Raw genomic sequence first — 21,737 nt, 5'->3', positions numbered from 1 at the left:
ACCTGCTTAGGTCAGATCACATAATAAGGTCTTTTGCTCCCTCCCTTTCTCTTCCTATTTTACTTTCTTTTTTTTTTTTTTTTAGTTCAAGGATTGTTTGCTGGCCCTTAAGAGCGTTTTCCAGTCCAGTCTGTTGGGGCACCACGTCTTGGCCCCAAAGTCCACTTTCAGCATTCCCTGGGGACCTTGCCACTCCATTCCCTTGCTGTTCCGCTGCACTCCCCCAGTGATTTGCCTCGGTGTGGTGGGATCAGGTCAGGTGCAATTCCCACAATGTGTCTCCAGTGCTGTCCCCTGTAGCGCCATTGGTCACTGAGGGGCATCCTCACGGCCTGGTGGCTATTTTACTTTCTAATTCAAAATATGAGACTATTAGAAGTTTAGACCAATCTGAATGATGTACATCAGTATTAAGAGGATAAAGAATCAGACCAACACAAAAAAGTTAAGTTTCCCTGGAGCATTTTATAGCACTAAATTGATGAGGATTAATCTGACGTAGGCTTCTTGATGTGGCTAAACGACCTTGTGGGAGAAGAGTTGAAAAGGAGATGTGCAGGCTTCTTTCTTTCCCCCAGAAAGAAATGCCCTGGTCTTCACACCACAAAGGCAGCATAGACAGGTCCTGGAAATGGAAGAACCACAAGCACAAACTAAGAAGACAGAGCCCAATGAAGGTTCGTTTTTATAAATGCTACGTAACTTTATTGGTTGTTCCAAATTTTATTTTTTGTTGAGAACATACACAGCAAAACATTTCTAAAGTTTCTACACAGACAATTTGATGACATTGATGATCTTCAAACTGTGTTGAGAATATACACAGCAAAGCATACCAGTTCCGTTTCTCCATGTGAAATTTGGTGACACTGATTACACACACGTTGTACAACCATTCTCCCCCTCTGCTGAGTTCTGACTCCACAGCTAATCTCTCATTGGCCCCCTTGTTTTCCTAGCTAATCTTTTACATTTCTATTGTCACTTGAGTCCTAAGAGAAACCTTGTTTTACTTGCTAAGCTGTTGTTTGTCAGAGGATGAGTCCTGTTTGCGTGACTTCTACCTCTGGGATGAGGGAACAAGGAAATAGAGCTGGGAGCGCCTTCACTAGTATTCCCATGCGTAGGGAGAATAAGTTACAAGGAGAAGAATAAAAATTCCTTGTAAACACAGTTACATTACATTGAAACTATATTTAACTTGGAGTATTTTAATGGCATTCTCAAAGAATTTGAGTTCTGTTAAAAGTGAGAGGTTTTAAACAATTCAGGTACATTAGATATGCATTATGAAACAACATATACATGACATTTTATACAGTTATACATTTTTTCTTTTAAGAGAAATAAATAAATTTAACTTAGTGTACTTTTGCTTTTTTTAATAACACAAGCTCCAACTATAGCACAGCAGTTCTTAACCTGTTGGTCACAACACCTTTGGGGGTCAAACGACCCTTTCACAGAGGTCGTCCAGTTCATAACAGTAGCAAAATCACAGTTATGAAGTAGCAATTAAAATGTTATGGTTGGGGGTTACCACAACATGATAAAGAGTCACGGCATTAGGAAGGTTGAGAACCCCTGATCTAGCACATGTTAATTCTTACACAATTTGGACTGGTGGATACTTGTAATTTGAACACTCAGTTTGGCTTTCTCTGAGGTTAAAGATCCTGTATTATAAACAAATATGTCTAAAATAAAGGTCCTATAGCTCAGATTTTGGTTACTTTAAAGTTAGGCTTTCATTTTTAGTTGTATCAATAAACTGAACATTTGTGGATGTCCCTTTATCCCTTTTAACTTTGTATTAAAACAATCTGCTTAACAATACATCCATTATTTTTGTTAGCAATTAACCTTACATTAATAAACACTCAGAAAGATATAATTTAAATCACTGCTACTTGAAATGTTTTCATGAATAATTTATTTCTTTATACTGTTGAAGTCTTGAATTTCATTAGATCCTACAGCTTCTGTATCATCACCTGAAATTTGCCTAAAAAAAAATATGAAAAACCTTTTTTTACTTTACATACAAATGAAACAAGCCTAAAGATCAACTTTCTACTGTATTTAATAAGTAGTTCCAGTCAAGCAACATGCTAAATCAAACACCTGTCCACACTTCACAATACATTCAGTTCCATTTTTAAGAGATGATTAGCTGATTTGTGAATAGATGCCTTGTTTCTCTGTGATTCTTACTTTTTATTCCATTGCCAATTATCACTATGAGTGGAAAGGTAATATAGCCAGTGAAAAGATCTGGCTTAAAGTAGCTTGATGTAATAGATCCAGAAAGCTGTTTTAAAGGCACAAACTTATTTTCAATACTATAGAGAAATTTGCACTTAAAATTTTTCCCTTAAAAATTAAGAACTTAAGAATCATCTCTTGTCCAATATAATTGGATTTCTTTAGGTTTTCTAAATAATTGCTTATTTTAATTCAGAAATCATTGATTATGTATGAGTCTGCTACACTAAATGTTAAACTCAAAGTTAAAATGATACCATTGCATTAAAATGTTAGCAATTCCTCTATCAAAAAACCAACAAACTAAAAATCTGAAAAATGTTATTTAAAACAGTTATAAGAAATATGAATTCAACTTACAGGCAGGCATTGAAGACACCTCTGCTGTTACGATACTTTTTATTCCCAAATTTGATAAGCCACCTCTGATTAAGCCACATGTAAATGCTAAATACTAAAAAAAAAAATTACTAAAATTGTAAAACTATTGATAAATATGACATTTTTATGTAAGTCATGCTATCAATAAATCATTGCTGAATGTTTAAATGTAGGGTTATGGGGAAAATGTCCAAAGTGCTGAGAGATTTGGTAGAAGAATTTTGGTGGGATTCATGGGGTGTTTTTTTCTAATCATCCAATTTCAAAACATCTTTCCCAACTCTTGGCACCTAAAGCATATACACCTGCCTTAAGCTCAGCTAGCTGGGGGATGCTACTGATAATCTAGTCGGTGATGCTAAGCATCCTACAGTGCCCACACAGTCCCCCACAACAAATGATCTATTCAATGTATCAATAGTGCAGAAGTTCAGAAACCTTGTCACACACAAATTAAGAATGGGAATGGGGCGCAGTTACAGAAGACAAAGCCAGGGCAAAAATAGAGGTTACTGAAATACAAGGATTTTTGATACCCACATTTTTGTATTATGTGATGGTAACAATATACCTATAAATAATATAATTGCTATTTAATATATATGAGTAAATAGATCTATAGCCATGAAATTTCTAGCTGGGAAAAACCTTAAAGATTATCCGTAAATTATTAAGGGTTCAAGAGGGAGGGGGGAGCCAGGAGAGAGGGGGAGGGGGAAAAAGGAAAATGAGCTGATTCCAGGAACCCAAGTGGAAGGCGAATTTTGAGAATGATGAGGGCAAAGAATGTATAAGGGTGCTTTACTCAATTGATGTATGTATGGATTGTGATAAGAGTTGTATGAACTCCAATAAATGATTTATTTTTTTAAAAAAGATTGTCTATCCAGGCCTACTTTAACCATAGAGAATAAGAAGTCTGTGAAAGTCAAAATCACTGTATGGAGATACTTATGAGGAGAGGGTGCATAAAGGTTTTATCAAATTCTCAAAGATGTTCAGGATCTCAAAATAGTTAAAAATTACTAATCTCGTCCAGAGTGCTTGTGGCATAGAGGGGTTACTACTTGAGCTACAAACAAATCAAATCACCAGCTGTTCGTAGGAGAGAAGTGAAGCTTTTTTGGTTTGGGTTTGTTTTGGGGGTGGATATGAAAAGTATCTATGTTAACCATTTTCCAGACATTTAAACCTCAAGATAATGTTATGATCTTTTTTTAATGAGAACATGCAAGTTCTAGATAAGAGGGGCTATATAACTTAATGCACAAATCTGTTGTCAGCATTCTTTAATAAATATGATTACTTAATATGATTTCTTAAGTTTCTAAACATATTAAAAAATCCAGAAACACAAATATATGTCATATTAACTTTGTATTAGAAACAAATGCTAGCTATAAATTTGTAACGTACAAGAGAATACTTTTGCAAAGCTAAAATCAGTTTTATTTTATTTTTAAATACTTTTGTTGGGGGCTCTTACATCTTCTATCATAATCCCTACATTCCTCCATTGTGTCAAGCACATTTGCACATATGCTGCCATCATCATTTTCAAAGCATTCTCTTCCCACTGATAGCAGCTCCCCATTTCTTCTCCCTCTCAAACCCCTGATAAATTATACATTATTTTTTCCATATCTTACATCATCCGCTGTTTCCCCTCACCCACTTTTCTGTTACTTGTCCCCCTGGGAGAGGGTCCTAGGTTGATCCTTGTGATTGATTCCCCCTTTCTCCCCCCACCCTCCCCTAATCCTCCTGGTATCTCTACTTGTGTTAGGCCTTGTTGGCTTAACATCAGTTTTATAAGCTTTAATATCTCCAAACAAATCTATGCTATATTTAATATTCTACTATTCAATTGCTTCTTTAATTGGTATTCATAAACCCACTTGCTACAGTTTATTTTAAGTTATTTTAAAATGATGGACATATATTCTATTTTATAAAAAAAACATTTAAGCCTAAAAGAACTTTAAAATCTACTTTTAATTAAAAAAACTAATTAATATTGTACTTTTTCCTTAATAGAAAACCTCCATCTTTTTTTAAAACAGTTTTATTGGCACTTTATCTACATACCAGGAAACTCAACAATTCTATCATATCAAGAATTGTACAATCATTACCACAATCAATTTTAGAACATTTTCTCCTTTGTACTCGTTATTTGTGTAATCATTTTTTAAATTGTGACAAAAATATACATAATATTCTCCAATTCAACAACTTCTATGTGTATAATTCAGTGCCATTATTACACTCTTCATGTTGTACAACCATTATTGAGAGCCTTTTCCAAATTATTTCACGACCATTAACATAAATTCAAGGCTCCCTAACCAAAAACTCTTCCTCATTCATCCATAGTATCCATTGGTCAAATTTGGTTTCTTGCTATTTTTTAGCAATTTTTTTATACAATATTCAAATATCATACACTTCCAAATTTAAATTACTTTTTAAAAAGAGTTGCATATATATCATCACAATCAGTTGTAATGCTACCACTAAAACCCCCATCTATTTCATTAAGTACCTTTGATGCGTGTTCTAAGTACTGTTTTCCTGTAGACATCTGTGTAAGCAGGCGAAATTTGTTGTCTTGAAGTACATAGATACCCTGGTTCCAAAATAGAAGACATTCAAAGTTGACATAGGTTTTTAGAATTAAAAGTGAACTCTTTTATATCTTTTTGAGTTATTAAAATTCTTTCCATTAGTCAAAATTTTCTTTAAGGAATTTTGCAATGTTTAAGCTTAAATGTGAGTTCACAATTTTTTTTAACATTTTATTAGGGGCTCATACAACTCTTATCACAATCCATACATATAATACATCAATTGTATAAAACACATCTGCACATTCCCTGCCCCAATCATTCTCAAAGCATTTGCTCTCCACTTAAGCCCTTTGCATCAGGTCCTCTTTTTTTTTCCCCTCCCTCCCCGCTCCATGTGTTCACAATTTCATAGCACTAATATTGTTAATGCTTTTAGACACTGAAAATACAGATGTATGAAACATACTATCTAGCTTTTAAAGCCTCAGCCTACAGAAGTCTTGGTGGCTCAGTGGTTAGTCACTCAGCTGCTAAAGGTCTGTGGCTCACGACCGCCAGTCACTGACAGCTTGTTCCCATAAAGATCATCTCCTAGAAAATTCTACCCGAGGAGTTCTACTCTGCCCTATAGGGCCACTGCATGTCACAATGACCTCAAGGGCGTACAAATAAATTAGTAATGCATGGCCAGCTCAAGTGAATCCCAAAACTAAACCCATTACCAAACTGTTCATGGGAGTAGGAAGCCCAGGCTTTCTCCCAAGGAGGTGCTGGTGGTTCTCAACTATCAAACATGGGGATCGCAGCCCAAAGCGTAACCACTAAGGCTCCCTTTCTAATAGTTATGTATTATTAAATCATATCTCAAAATCAGGCAATAAGCAGGGCAGTCACCTTTTCCCATTAGCATTTCAAATCAGTCAGAGCTAAGGTTGGTATTGTTAAATGAAAACAATGAATCCCATTGGTAGGTACTTGTTAGTGGTCCTTGAGTCCATTTCAACTCACGGCAACCTCATGCGTAAAGAGTATACAGAAAGGATTTTCAAGGTTGTGACTTTTTGGAAGCAGGTGGTCCAGCATGCCTTCTGAGATAGCATTGGATGGGTTCAAACCACCAACCTTTGGTCTAGCAGTTAAGTGCTTAACCATTTGCACTACTGAGGGGCTCCTGGATAGCTACCAGGTACATTCTTCTTTTTAATTTAATCAGAATGCCAAAAACACCCTAAATATGAGTTTTTAAAATAAAGATGAATATTTTAAATGTAGTGTTCCTATGCAATCTATTCATTTCTACAGTATCAATGTAAGAGTAGAAAATACTATGACAAGAACTAAACAATGCAAGTTATTTAAGAGTTAAATATGAGGGTAAGTCAAAATGTATTGCTACTATCCAAAGGGGTTGGTAGATTTTTTTTAAATCTTCTTGAATGAGACAGGCCAATCACAGGGGCTTATTAAAAAAAAAAGATATGTTTGTAGTTCTATTATTATTACCACTCCCTGGTAAGGAGCCAGATCTAAAATCTTTATCATTCTGTTATTTGCTATTTTTAAAACAATAATTTTACTGGGGGAAAGGAACAATTATCAATGCTGATAACTGTCATGAAGTATTTCGTCTCTTTTCACTGACTGTACCCTATTGGAGAAACCTCAAACTAATGGCTAATTAACAACTTACAATGTCAGAGAAAAACTTACATTAATTTTAAAATAAGTTAAGTCGCCAGATAGATAGATAGATAGATAGATAGATAGATAGATAGATAGATAGATAGATAGATAGATTGAATACAAAGACTTATGCAGTAGGCTTTAATTTATCTAAATACCTGATGATTTGTCCTTAGATTGTCGATTTGTTTCTTGAATACCGTAGTCCAAAAATCTTTACAAATAAACTTCATGATATCTAACTCATCCTTGAACCTTGCAGTATCTTTTGTAAATCTAAAAAGAACTAGAAGTAATATGGTTTTTCTCCAAACAAAGCTAAAGAGCAAATCATTAACATCCAAATGCATATTTACTGACAATCGTAAAATGATAATTACTAAGTAAAATTGATCTCATCCCAGTGGATTCACAATCCACCATATAATTGTTAGACCTAAATTAGTGTAATGGGATAGCTGCAATTTTATTCTATATTCACTCTAGCATGAAGAAAAAAAGCTGAGCACAATCAGATCATTTTTATATAGTATAATATAATCAGTTAAACTACTCAGATAGTGGGAAATGAATACTAAAAAATAAATCTATAAGTTGGAAGATTATTGCACAGAAATATGTGTTAAGGCATTTCCAGCCTTCTGTTTTAAACAAAATTTCTTTAACATTAAAGAACCTTCCAAATATAAAACAGGAACAACAAGATATAAAACATTTCTTTGACTTGACTGAAGTTTTTAGGGGGAAAAAAATACACTTTTCCTCACATATTAAAACACAGAAGCTGTATAATGAGTTCTGACCTTAAAAAATTTCAATCTATAAATTAACAGAAGAACTGATTACTCAGGAGTTAAAATTTGTGTTATCTCAAGTTTTATGTAATCTTTTAAAAGGGATCATTTTTGTTCATAACCTACCTGGAAGAAAATTTTCAAATCCATACTGCTCACCTTTCTATCAATCCTTGTCCCACTCGAAACCCCATGTTTTCCAGCTTAGTGATACATCGTCCATTTTCCTATGTTAAAAGAAATCACATGAACAGTTGTCAGTATTTTACACAGCGTCCTGGTTGGACTGCTAACTGCAAGGCGAGCACAGCAGTTACAGACCACCGGCTGCTCCATGGGGGGGGGGGGGGAGAGGAGAAGAGCCAGAGCCTGGGAAACAGCGCAGTTCTACGCTGCCCTGCAGGGTTGCTACGAGTGGACATTGAACAACAGCAGTGAGCTTGGTTTTATTTTTATTACTTTTATTAAAAATTGCTAGAAATTCAGTATTTTTATATTATATGCTAAACTATTTCTGTAAATCTTTACGTTTTAACAAAAAGTGAATTATAAGGCACCTTGAATCTTCTTAGTACTGGCCGTTTCCATAACATAATAAAATGGAACGCTTAGAACTTCTTTTCAGATGCTCACAACTACCACAGCCTAAGGATTCCAATTGTGTTTCCATTTCAACTACTTTTTCCTCTCTCAGGAACAAAACCTATTATCAACTTAACTTTTTTAGTCATTCATTCCTTTTATGTTGTCACTAAATTATACTGTTCTTTGCTTCAAATATCGTAAGATTCCTGATTCTCAATGTTTCTTAACTGAACTGCCCTGTTATATCTGTAAATTCCCAAACGACTTTGCCTTTGGGAATTCTCTTTAATCCTAAAGCTTTAAATTAGTGGTTCAAAACCTTCCTAATGCTGTGACCTTTTCATACAGTTCCTGAGGTTGTGGTGACTCCCCAACAACTATAAAATTATTTTCGTTGCTACTTCATAACTGTAATTTTGCTACTGTTATGAATCACACAACCCCTGTGAAAGGGTCACTCGATCCCCAAAGGGGTTGTGGCCCACAGGTTGAGAACTGCTCCTTTAAATGTTACCTGCTCTAAAAAAAAAAAATGTTACCTCCTCTTTATGACTTCCATAGAGCTATCCCAGGGATCTTCAAATAGTTCATGGGAAATTCCATCCCTTTTTTTGTCATTTTATTGGGGGCTTGTACAACACTTCTTACAATCCATACATACATCCATTGTGTCCTGCACATTTGTTGCCATCATCAGTCTCAAAACATTTGCTTTCTACTTGAGCCCTTGGTATCAGCTCATTTTTCCCCCTCGCTCCCTGCTCCCCCCTCCCTCATTAACCCTTGATAATTTAGAAATTATTATTTTGTCATATCTTACACTGTTCGACATCTCCCTTCACCCACTTTTCTGTTGTCCGTCCCCCAGCGAGGAGGTTATATGTAGATCCTTGCAATTGGTTCCCCCTTTCAACTCCACCCTCGCTCTACCCTCCCTGTATCACCACTCTCACCACTGGTCCTGAAGGTCCTGGATTCCCTGTATTTCCAGTTCCTGTCTGTAGCAGTGTATATCATATGGTCTAGCCAGATTTATAAGGTAGAATTGGAATCATGATGGGGAGGGTGGGGGACATATTTAAGAACTAGAGGAAAGTTGTGTTTTATCATTGCGATGCTGCACCCTGACTTGACTGGCTCATCTCCTCCCGGCGACCCTTCTGTAAGGGGATGTCCAGTTGCCTACAGATGGGCTTTGGGTGTCCAATCTGCACTCCCCCTCATTCACAACGATTATTTGTTTTCCTTGATGCCTGATACCTCATCCCTTTGGTACCTCGTGATCACACAGGCTAGTGTGCTTCTTCTATGTGGGCTTTGTTGCTTTTGAGCTAGACAGCCGCTTGTTTACTTCAAGCCTTTAAGACCCCAGACACTGTATCCTTTGGTAGCCAGGCACCAATCAGCTTTCTTCACCACATTTGCTTATGCACCCATTTGTCTTCAGTGATAGTTATCAGGAAGATGAACACACAATGATTTTTTAAATTCCTTGATTTCTACCAACTTTTTTTTCTACCAACTTTTTAAAGCTCCCTTATACAATCTGTACCCTCCTATGTCCCTGGCCTCAATCTTATCTTCGTCACATTCACTCTGCTACAGCCACAAGGTCTCCTTTTTGTTCATTAAGCACAAGAGGCACATTTTGAGCTTGGGATTTTGCATTACTGTCCTCTCTGCTTACAATAGTCTTCCTCCATGTCACCATGTCAATATGGCCTATTCAGACTTCATTCTTTTAAATAACATTATTCCCCTTCATCAGGTCTATGCTAATATTCTCATGTAAATGTAAATATGGTCCTGCAGTAAAAAGCATCAGTATCACTTGTTAAAAGTGTAAATTCTCCAGCCATGCCCCTTAATACTGAGTCCGAAACTGTTTTAGTGCTTATGATGCTATATTCCCCACAGCCCCTCTTAGTTTGTCTTCTTTTACCATGTAACATGACACGCAATTGATAGACTTTATATTTTCTATAGGAGCCTTGGTAGCACACTAGTTACTTAGTACTCCGCTACTAATCACGGGGCCAGCAGTCAAAACCACCAGCTGCACCCTGGGGAGAATCAGCAGCTTTCGCCTCCCATGAAACAGTAGTTTCAGAAACCCACGGGCAGTTTTACCCTGTTCGAAAAGGTTGCTATGAGTTGGAATCAACTGATGGCAGTAAGTTTGGTTTTGTGTTTTGAATACTTTCCATGGCCTCTGCTACAATGCCTAAGGGTAGGGACTTCCATATATTCTGAAGCTCGCTGTATATCCAGTGCCTACAACTATACTATTGGCCTTATTTTTTGCGAAATTCTCTCTTTAAAAACCCTACGTACAAACTGTGGGGGAAAGGAGACAGCAGTAGGTATAATATATGAAAATAATAATAATTTATCTAGGGGTTACAACAGTGGGAGGAGGTAAGGACACAAAAAGAAAGAAAATGTTTAGAAAATGATGGCCACATATGTACAAATAAGCTTGATACAATTGTTGTAAGGATTGCTATAAGAGCTGTAAGAGCACCAATAAAGTGATCTTTAAATATACATACATACATAAATAAAAATGAACACATCTTCAGTTTTCAAAAACAAAAAAATCCTATACGCAGACCTTATTGGACAGTCATACAAGATGTTCCTCAAATTATAAGTATTCAAAATGATACTATATTCTTATACTCCTCTAATCCAAAAACTCCTAATACAGAATAGAAAGTGAAGTACTTCCACCTTTCTCCAAGTTAACCCAAGGAGGCAGTCTCTCTTAGGGGCTTGCCTGAGTGTATCTTTAAGGGATACAGTACAGGGGTAACACCATCACGAGTCATGCCCTTGCAGTCCTACCCTGACTGCCAGAGTCATGCCAAAAGTCAACAATATTTCCATCCTCAACAGATCTTCTAGATACGAGCCAATTTAAATAAATAGGGAGTGAAAGAGATAGTGAAAGATTGAGCCTTGTTAATCAAAGTACTAGAAATAAAATTTTAAGATTTTGTTTGTTGGAAATCCAACATGTACTAGCACCCTTCCTTGCAGTAAAAATCCTTTTAAGCTTAGTCAGTAGGGATGTTCTAACTCAGGAAACAGTAAACAAGGCCATTAAGATAGGTAACCATTCAAACAAGCAGCCATCTAAGCAAGGCATCAACTAAGTCCACATGGAAGCACAACAGCTTGTGTGATCCAAAGATGACAATAACATAATTCAAATATGGCGAAGTGTCAGAGCTAAAATTTCAAACACCAAATTTGTAGAAGGCTATGGACAGTGGGAGCCTGTGGTAGTTTTATAATCTATTGTCAACTTGAGAGGATTAAGAGTGAAGGAGTGGAGGTTAGCCTGTCAATCATGTCGTAGCTTGATGACCACATTTGGAGGCACTAGGAGATAAATAGCTTGCTGGAGGAAGGACACATGCTCACTCCCTGGGGGAAATTGCAGCTGACAAGAAACATGGAGCCACACTAGTGGCCTGAGTTGGAGGAGCCACGTGGAGACCCCTGCCAACACAGATATACAGATGCCACTGTATCCACTAGGCTTCCTACCCACTGGCCTGTGAGCTTCCTGCATTCAGCATCATTGCATGTGTTTCCTGAGTCTGAAGACTTTATATATTGGTATCAGACAATGGGCTTGTATCGATCGGACTTATGGACTTGATCTGGGCTGGGATGTTGTCTTAATGTACAATTACTCTTTATATAAAGCTCTTATACACATGAGTGTCTATGAATTTCTCTAGCCTACCCAGACTGACACAGAGCCCAAACCCATCTTCAGAGTATCTATTCAGATTAGGCTTCTGGCAGATCCCCTCAAGCCACAGGCAAGGGTCTCAAACACTTTACTGTCAGCTAGAGATCACTGTAATCATGATTACACTGGATCAAACTGGATACTCGGTCAGCTGACCGCTCTTTACCCAACCTGAAATTGTACTAGGTATAGTTCTTACTTGCTCCATTACAAAACTTTCCTCCCTGGCCTTTTAAAGATTCATGGTGAGCATTTCTTTCTTGCATATTTGTATTTTTCTCTTTATTATTTTATCTTGTTTTTATTTTTTGTTTGTGTTGGGTTTTACGGTTGGTGAAGCTCAGGAGTAGATGCAGAGAGATAAGAACTGTTGCAAGGTTTATAGAGGAGGTAGGGAGAGGTGGGAAATAGGGAGGAGGTTCTGGGGGCTGGGGGGCAAAAACAATGTATGTGGGAGGGGGATGGAGCACTAAAACAATGATGATTACACAACTCATTTTAAGATCGACTTAATGATGGGGTGGGGAGAAAATATTCTAAAACTGATGGTTTTACAAACCTTCTTGATATGATTGAAATACTTTATTGTGAGATATGTGGATTGTCAATAAAATTATTTTAAAAAAAAATTAAACTGAGGAAAAAATAAAGTGAAAATGTTGATAAAAGCAAACAGACAAAAAAGACAAGCAAGAAGCATCCCTCATTTAGAAAGAAATGGAGTATGATGATTCCAGGAATCAGGTGACCTGAGGAAATGTAGGTATAGATAACGGTTTCCTGTGATCACTGCAAAACCTGTTTTGTCACATAATTTGATGATCACTGGACTTTTTAAAGCAGTTTGGAGGTTGCACAGGCCATTGTTTTCCTTCAATCTCATATGAGGAGAATTTCTGCAATCCTCCTGGCTCTTGTCTTTGACTGAAACAGTGACAGGCAAGCCTAAACCGCTGTTTCCAACATCACCATCGTTATCCACCCCTCGTCAGCCCAACTAAATTACTGTCATTTTCTTCACTTCCCCCACCCTCCCACCCACCACACTGCAGCTCTAGAGTCTATGTTTTAAAAAATCATCTGCTCTGCTCTATCTTTACTGCTAAACATAAACCCACAATCACCGAGTTTATTCTGACTCACAGAGATCCTACAGTATTTACAGGTGCACACCACATCATCTTTCTCCCATAGAACAGTTGACCTTTCGGTCAATAGTCTGACACTTACCAGACAGTACCACCAGGGATTCTTATTGCTAAAGTGAAAAACTCACTCACTGCCATAAGTCAATCTGACTCACAGAGAAGAAGCAGTTCCACTCTGTCCTATGAGACTACAAAAGTTTGCCTTTATCAATTATTTCCTGGATTAGTGTTCTACCTGGTTCTGTTGTCCCCACCCCCCACTCAGCTTTTTAAACTTCTCATCTACAGTAGAACCTGAGTAAGCTAGAATCGGTATAAGGCCGAAGCATGTCAGAGAAGAAAAACTAGTATTTTCCACTAAAAGTCGTGATTTAAGAAATGTGAAGAATACACCCTATTCAAAGGAGGAACCCTTGTGAGACCTGGGAAATCTTAAAGTAGTCCACCACATTCAGCTCTTGCAGTTTTCACTGTCTATCTCTGGTAGCCGATTTCTGAAAAACAAGTCATGTTATTTCTCTACTGGATCTTTTCAATCCCCCTTCCACCGCCTCCAGAATATGCTCCTAATTCCTTAGCACAGGATTATGTATCTTTCCTTCAATGACCTCTACTAGTTAACAAGAGAGACTAACAGTGACCTTGTCTCAGATAGCCTTCCCTTCTGATACACACCAAAGGCAAATTCTCTGCCATCAAGTCGATGCCAACACATAGCAGCCCCTCCCAAGGAGGGGCTGGTGATTTCAAACATCCACCTGGCAGAAAGCAGCCCAACCCGTCACCGTGACACCATCAGGACTCCTCTTCCTAACACTCGGAAATCTCTGCAGCAACTCTAGAGCACCATCTTTCCTTTGCTCGACACTTGGGCACACGCTGTTCCCCAAACTGCACAGCTACTATAATTCAACGATGACGCTTTCTACTCCCGTAAGATATAGTCTCAGAGACCCAGAAAGGCAGCTCTACCCTGTCCTATCAGGTTATGCCACAAGTTGGCATCGACTAAATGGCAGTGGGTTGGTTTTGTTTTGATCACATTCTCCTACAACCTTTCCTTGGTACTCCCTTCAGGCCACATACTATCAAAATTTCCCATACCTAGATATATTGTACTTATCACTAACTTTGGCTTTTATTTTTTCTATTATTACCTACACACATTCATTCCTAACAAGCACAGGTGGAATCAAGTTACATTGATGATCTCTTCAGTAGTTAACATCTGGCCTTATTCTATGATATTAATCTCCAATCTCTTTCCACAAGTGTCAATTTTATTCTTATTAATTCCACCCAATGCAGGCCACATCGTAGGGTCCAGCCCATATCCAGAAGGGTTCTAAGGGATGGTTGTGTAATTAAAGGGAGGAAATTAAAGAGACAGACAAAAGTTTTAGGGTGCTCACCTCTGTGGTATCTGGAACCAGGTCCAGGAAAAGAGAGAAAATGTATTTTTACAGCAACATATAGCAGCGGTTCTCAACCTGTGAGTCCCATCCCTTTGGGGGTTTGAACGACCCTTTCCAAGGGGCTGCCCGATTCCTAACAATAGCAAAGTTACAGTTATGAAGTAGCAACAAAAATAATTTTATGATTGGGGAGGGGTCACCACAACATAAGGACCTGTATGAAAGGGTGGCAGCATTAGGGAGGTTGAGAACCGCTGGTTTATCGTCAGGCATGCACGGTTAAGCACAGAGTAATAAAGTGAGCTGCTCCCAGATATCCCTGAGTTCATTGAAGAAGTAACACCACCAGTGCTGGGGGCAGGGAAGGGGCAGTGTCTGACCTCTGAGCAGGGAGAACAGCAACATGTCTGCTCCTAGAGCTAAAGCTGTCGGCCAAATAGCAATTAGCCATGTGCTTGTAAGAGAGAACCTTCAGGTAGCACTATAATGGGAGGATATTGTGGGGATTGATCTTAATTATGAGAATGTGATTGGGACTCATCTCTAACTCACAAGTGTGAAGGCCTTGGAAATAGTTAAGGTTTATGGTACCAACATGGCCAATGAACACATGTGAGATTAAAGGTCAGAGATAAATGGCTCAGTGAATCTCGCCTTTCTTGTCTCTTGTTCTTTGGTGGTCAGTCGAGTGTGCGGCTGCCTTGCTTGTTCTGTGCCTCCATTTGCAAGCTACACTACCTGTGGGACACCTAACTCGTGGACTGTGGCGCTGTAATTTAAGGTTTCTTCAAGACCTGCTTCGCCACACTACTGGAATGTACAACTCTTGAGCTGGGGACTGTCGGACCCTGTCATCTGGCTGACTGTTGGTGACCTGCCTTGCTGTTTGCTGCATGTGGCCGGATAGCCTGAATTGCTCTACGGAGGACTATCCGGCAGCAAAATTTGAAGGACTGCCAGTGTACAAGCTGTCTAATGGAAGTTGCACTGGGCCATTTGTACTGCTTTATAGGTTAATTAACTGTTTTTTCTTATGTTAGCTATCTATCTATATAAATATATATAAACTTATTAGTGTCCTGGTTTTGTTTCTCTAGAGAACCCCGTCTAACATAGCCTCCCTCCACCCAGAACCCTGGCCTCTCAGGCTTCTTAAACATGAGAATAAAGAATTTGTCGCATACACTCTTCCTGATCTTTAGTTTCCCACACCACATATATACTGTTATATTGTTGGAAATTGTATTTGTAATGAATAAGTCCTTAGTGTTGCAAATTTTCATTTGTGACTCTTGTTCCACCATATTTTTCAGCTACCAGCTTCATTTCCAATGTTCACATACCAATCACTAAGAATTTTCAATGCATTTTGATTGCATGTTTGATCAATTTCAGAATGTATAGGCTGGTAAAAATCTTTAATTTCCAAAAAAAAAACAAACTTCAATTTCCTCACCTTGGGTATTAGTGGATGGTTACATGTATTAATAGTCATATTAATTGCTCTTCCTGACAGTATACTTCAGGATAAATCTTGATTTTTCCTTTTTAATCACTTTATTGGGGACTCATACAGTACTTTTCAAAATACATACATACATCCATTGTGTCAAGCACATTTGTACAGTTGCCTTAATTTTCAAAACATTTTCTTTCTACTTGAGCCCTTGGTACCAGCTCATTTTTCCCCTCCTTCCTCCACCCTCCCTCCCTCCCCCTTGATAATTTATAAATTTTGTTTTCATGTCTTACACTGACCAATGTCTTCACCTACTTTTCTGTTGTCCTTTCCCCTGGGAGGGGGTTATATATAGATAATTGTTATCAATTTCCCCTTTCTCCCCCAACCTTCCCCTCCCCTCCTGGAGTCGCTACTCTCATTATTGGCCCTGAGTTTCTCTGTCCTGAATTCCCTGTGTTTCCAGCTCTTATTTGTATCCATGTACATGCTCTGGTCTAGCCAGATTTGTAAGGTAGAATTAGGATCATGATCGTTGTGGGGAGGAAGCATTAAAGAACCAGAGGAAAGTTGTATGTTTCATCGGTGCTATACTGCACCCTGACTGCATCGTCGCTTCCTTCTGTAAGGGGGTGTCCAATTGTCTACAGATGGGCTTTGTGTCTCCACTTCGCACTCCCCCTCATTCACATTGATATGATTTTTTTTGTTCTGGGTCTTTGATGCCTGATCTCATTGACTCTTCATGATCACACAGACTGGTGTGCTTCTTCCATGTAGACTTTGTTGCTTCTCAGCTGGACAGACGCTTGTTTGTCTTTAAGCCTTTAAGACCACAGGCACTATATCTTTTGATAGCTGGGCACCATCAGTTTTCTTGACCACATTTGCTATGCACCCTTTTTATTTTCAGCGATCATGTCGGGAAGGTAAGCATCATGGAATGCCAGGTTATTAGAACAAAGTGTTCTTGCATTGAGTGTCTACTTGAGTAGAGGCCCAATGTCCATCTGCTACCTTGATACTTAACATATAAATATATGTACACAGATCTTTTCCCTATCATTTTATATATATATTTACATATGTACATGCCTGTATTTAGACCTCTATAAATGTCCTTTGCCTCCTAGTTCTTTCCTCTATTTCCTTTTATTTTCCTCTTGTCCCACTATCAGGTTCAGGCTTCATTCAGGTTTAAGTAATTCATTGCCCTTGATTTTAGATCACTTGTTGTTTCCTTGTCCCTAGGTTTATTAAACCCTACTTTCTTTTCCCAACCTCCCCTCTCCCATGACCCCCTCACCCCAGAATAGTCAGTCCCGCTTTCTCCTCCAGATTGTTTACAGCAGTGGTTCTCAACCTTCCTAATGCCATGACCCTTTATTACAGCAGTTCCTCGTGTTGTGGTGACCCCCAACCATATTTTTGTTGCTACTTCATAACTGTTATTTGCTACTGTTATGAATTGGGCAACCCCTGTGAAAGGGTCCTTCGACCTCCAAAGGGGTCGCAACCCACAGGTTAAGAACCGCTGGTTTGTAAGACAAATATTGAAATAGTCTTTTTGACACTGAATGTGACACCATTTCTCTTCAAACTGCCATCCCCAGCATAGGGAACCACTTGATTGTCTGATTCAAAATGGTTTATACCAGTCCTTTTCCTCTCACTAATGCTTAGAATATCTATCTTCAAGCATTCCATTTCATTTTTGACAACTTCCTATTTATTTGCTAGATTCATACTTCAAGCATTTCATGTTCACAATATCAGATGTTTGCAGCTGTTTCTTCTCATTTTGAGTCCTGCCACTATCAGCAAATGAAAGCTTTTCTCCTTGTCATTCACGAATGTCAACTCTATTTTGAGGAGGCAGCTCTTCCTGGTCACATTTTGAGATCCTCCCTCTCTGTGGGGCTCATTTTTTCAGAATTCTATATTGGCTGCTTTTCATAAAATTTTCACTGGCCAGACTTTTTTTTTTTTTAAGACACAGCTCACCAGGTCCTTCTTCCTAGACAAAGGTCTGGAAACCCTGCTGAAACCTGTCCATCATAGGATGACCCCATTGTTATTTGAAATACCAGTGACACTGCATCCAGCATCACAACAAAACATAAACCACTCAAACTCACTGCCACTCAGCTGATTCTGACTCATAGTGATCTACATAGTGTTTCTAAGACTATAACTATTTCTTGAAACCAGTAAACCTCATCTTTCTCCAGGGAGCTGCTGGTGGTTCTGAGCCACCAGTCCTAAGGTCAGCTGCCAAACACCTAATCTAGAGCCCCACCAGGGCTCCTACATAAGCCACCACAGTACAAGAAAATTATTACTTATGAGTCTAATCCTCATAAGCTCCCAATACTTTAATCACCCATTAAGTCTCCTGTGAGACAAAGGTTTTATCTAGCATGGTGTTGGGTCCACATTACAAAATTGTTTTCCACAAGAATCATTTAGCAGGAGTGGGCAGGGAGTGGTAGGGGAAAAGTGAAAATGAGGAGCTGATTCCAGGAACCCAAACAGAAGGCGAATTTTCAGGATGAGGGCAACGACTGTATAAGTGTGCTTTACGCAACTGATGTATGTATGGATTGTGATAAGAGTTGCATGAGCCCCCAATAAAATGATTTTTAAAAGAGTTGTATGATTCCCAATAAAATAATTTTTTTAAAAAAAGAATCATTTAGCAAAAAGCAAAACAACGCTGACATCTTAGAACAGAATTCCCATGAGGGAGAGGAAGGTGTCTGGTTTATTAGTATAGCCTCAGCTCCTAGAACAAGGCTTGACACTCAACAGTCGCTGTCTTCCATTTCCTAGTGTTGTTGTACTGGGAATACCATAAACACGTGGCTTTAAAGAACAGAAATTTATTTTATTACACTTCAAAAAAGCCAGAAGTTCATATTCACAGTGTAGCTGTAGAGGTGGGTCCTTTTTGGTCTATTTCAGCCTGTAGAAGCTTGGAATTTCTGGGCTCAGAGATTCCCTGACTCTATCTGCATCAGAGAGCATGTCTTCCCTATATCTGCTTGTGGTCTAAGCTGTTCTTTCTGTAACTGAGAAATTTCAGAGTAACACCTGTGAAATCTGGGACCTGAGTTAGGCAGAAACCTGTCACAGGGAAAACTCAACGATATTCCACTAAAAGTGAAAGAAAAGTGGAAAACATGTAAGACCCTAAAATACTGGGTAGTCCCATCAAGTTCCAGTTCTCACAAGTTGCATTGTAGTTTAGTCCAACACCTACCTACACTGGTAATGGTTTCATTTTAACATAGCCAAGAAAGGCCTATTTCCAAACCGGGCTACATCCACCTGTATAGGAGTCACAACTTCAATACATACATTTTGGGAGCAATAATTTAATTCATAACATTCACTAATTTAGTGTTTTTAAAAAAGTTTATTGGCATATAATTCACATATGAAACAATTCAGTAGCTCAAATCGTATTAAGAGTTATGCAATCATGACCAGTTTAGAACATTTTCTTCTTTCTTGTAATTATTTTCTAAAGGAATCTGTGTTTACTAATTATCTTAAAACCTGTAAATGTCCTTTTGTTTGACTGCACACCCTCATCCTGTGGTGTGTACGGGCAGAGGTAAGTAGAGGTGAGAAGGAACAGGATTCTGAAGGGAGGGCATGTCTGTCTGTTCAATGGACGGATTGGAAATGCCAGCAAAATTAAATAGGAGGGCTCAAACCAGTTCTGCAGCTAATCCTACCATATATAAATCAGGCTTAGATCGCTCAAGCACATCTGTGGCCCGTAGAACACAGGTAGAGGAAGGGAACGAATCAGAGGAAGGAGAAAAAGTGGAAGTATCGATGATGACAACGGACTGGTCCTGGGGCTTAGGACACCTGGAAGTGAAGCAGTTAGGTTAGATCACGGGGCGAAGGGGCACAAATTAAGAATTGAGGGGAAACAGGGCATGTCACAGCAAAAAGACATCAAGGACGTGTGGCACTCACCACCTCCCCCTGCTCCGCAGACTTGTACACTCCGGACACCATCTCATTATGCAGAAGCAAAAACAACGCCTCGTCCGCCATTTCCTGCTTATACTTCAAAATTCTGGGTTTCTTCACCCGTTTGGGCCGGGCCAGGTTCCGGTTCTAATCTAGCCAGAGCCGCTGGGCCCGCGCCGCTGCTTCCTCCCGCGGCCCTGTTCCTCGTTGCTAGGAGACCAAGTCACTCAGCCTTGGGGAGACTCGCAGTGGGGAGAGGCGAGTACCCCGGAACGCCTACCTCCGGGGACACCGAGCCCGCCAGGCAGCGAGAGCCGGGCCGCGGCGGGAACCCAAACTAGTCAGCGGAGACCCGAGCAGGTCCCGGCGGGGGGGGGGCGGGGCGGGGCAACAACTTCCGGTCTCCTCTACCCGGTGTTCCGCCAGCTCTATGATCGCGGAGTTCCGCCCGCGGCCCGGGACTAACGCCAGGTGTCCAGACACCCGGAAGACCTCCTCCGGGCCTGACGTAAGAGTTTGAGGTAAAATAGCCCGATGGTTCTCCGTCTGCCTCACCTTATCAACCAATTGTAAGAGAGGAATTTACAAGAATTTCCATTAGTCTCATCAAATGCATCTCTCTCCTGCCATTCGTCCCCCATCATGAAAAGTTGTAAAAATTGTGAATAAGTCATATTTTTAGACCGTAAAGTTTTAGGTATAGTGAGAAATCAACTTAGTTGAATTAAGCCCAGGTTTGCAAAAAAAATAATAATAAATTACATTTTAGTCATCAGGCAGTTGAAATGGGATTTTGGAGACTGGATAGGGGAGGGAAATGTTTGGGAAGAAGAATAAGCAAAAAGACAAGATATTCTTGAACCAGAAGATACAAAATAGAAACTACAAACCGTTACTAGGAGGAGACCGAAGGTTTCTAGCCTCTCCTTGGTTCTTAACCTACCCGAAAGAAAGATTGACGTGTGGGGCAGTGGACGGAGGGGGATGGACAACACTCGGACTAGAGGCAAAGAAAAATTTGAACAGAAAGAGTGAGATTATTGAAGGGGATAGTTTGCTGTATTACCTCAAAAGGGCAGGATGGGAGCCCAAGAGCATTGCTTAGTTGCTTAAACTCTTTGCAAAAGTTTGTGGTCTCTGAACAGCAGCAACTTTGGGCTTAATTTTTACTAGCAAGGTAGAGTCTACAAGTAGTCAGCATGTGCTTCTTGCAGCAAATAGACAAGTAATGCCTGGAAGGTATAACACAACATACACGTCATTAGACAACGGGGCCACAGAGCTACACACTACAACAGCCATGCAGGCACCAGACTTCCTTGAGTAGCTGCCATCAAGAAAAGGTACATGAGCTAGGTCAGGGTTACTGATGATATTTATATTCCACTTACAGTATTAGCTTTAACTGCTGCTTCACATGTAGTACAGGAGAAAGAGTGGCTTGTGTCAAGGTGAAGAACATAGGCTTTAATCAATTATGAAGTCTCCTGAATTCACACAAGATGGTATCCAGTGGAATACCAGCACTGTGAGGTTAAAGAGCCTACTATGGCCATCATCTTGAGCCCAAAGGCCAGGTGTGTCCAGTAGAAATCTCTCCTAGTCACTAAGGGTAGCAAGCTCTTTCTTAAGATGAAGAGATTCTTGACTTGAAGCTGTGACTCATTCACAGCCATAGGCT

At 39.2% G+C, this 21,737-nt stretch overlaps 1 protein-coding gene across 2 annotated transcripts; it reads right to left on the bottom strand.

Moving 5' to 3' along the window:
* Window positions 1-460: 460 nt before the first annotated feature.
* On the bottom strand, window positions 461-20,427 carry TRAPPC6B (trafficking protein particle complex subunit 6B). Of its 2 annotated transcripts, none has more exons than XM_075532171.1 (6): window positions 20,060-20,427; window positions 7,853-7,920; window positions 7,058-7,175; window positions 5,192-5,275; window positions 2,626-2,719; window positions 461-625 (listed from the first exon to the last, which is right to left on the bottom strand). In XM_075532171.1, coding segments are annotated over exons 1-6 (447 nt in total). In that variant the 5' UTR covers window positions 20,141-20,427; the 3' UTR covers window positions 461-623. The 2 variants fall into 2 exon arrangements, with proteins under 2 accessions (XP_075388286.1, XP_075388284.1); XM_075532169.1 differs by lacking the exon at window positions 461-625 and adding an exon at window positions 674-2,005.
* Window positions 20,428-21,737: the final 1,310 nt, after the last annotated feature.

The sequence above is a fragment of the Tenrec ecaudatus genome, chromosome 14 (genome assembly GCF_050624435.1).
Source record: "Tenrec ecaudatus isolate mTenEca1 chromosome 14, mTenEca1.hap1, whole genome shotgun sequence".
NCBI classification, from domain to species: domain Eukaryota; kingdom Metazoa; phylum Chordata; class Mammalia; order Afrosoricida; family Tenrecidae; genus Tenrec; species Tenrec ecaudatus.
Note: the sequence above shows the minus strand (reverse complement) of the source record. Positions and strands in the feature narration are given on the sequence as shown.

Excerpts from the sequence above, each read along its gene's own strand:
- TRAPPC6B (XM_075532169.1), bottom strand. The coding sequence starts at position 20,140 with ATGGCGGACGAGGCGTTGTTTTTGCTTCTGCATAATGAGATGGTGTCC. Across the intron at positions 7,921-20,059 it reads CTGCGGAGCAGGGGGAGGTG|GAAAATGGACGATGTATCAC; the intron begins GTGAGTGCCACA and ends CTTTTAACATAG. Across the intron at positions 5,276-7,057 it reads ATCTAAGGACAAATCATCAG|GGTATCTATGTACTTCAAGA; the intron begins GTATTTAGATAA and ends TTTTGGAACCAG.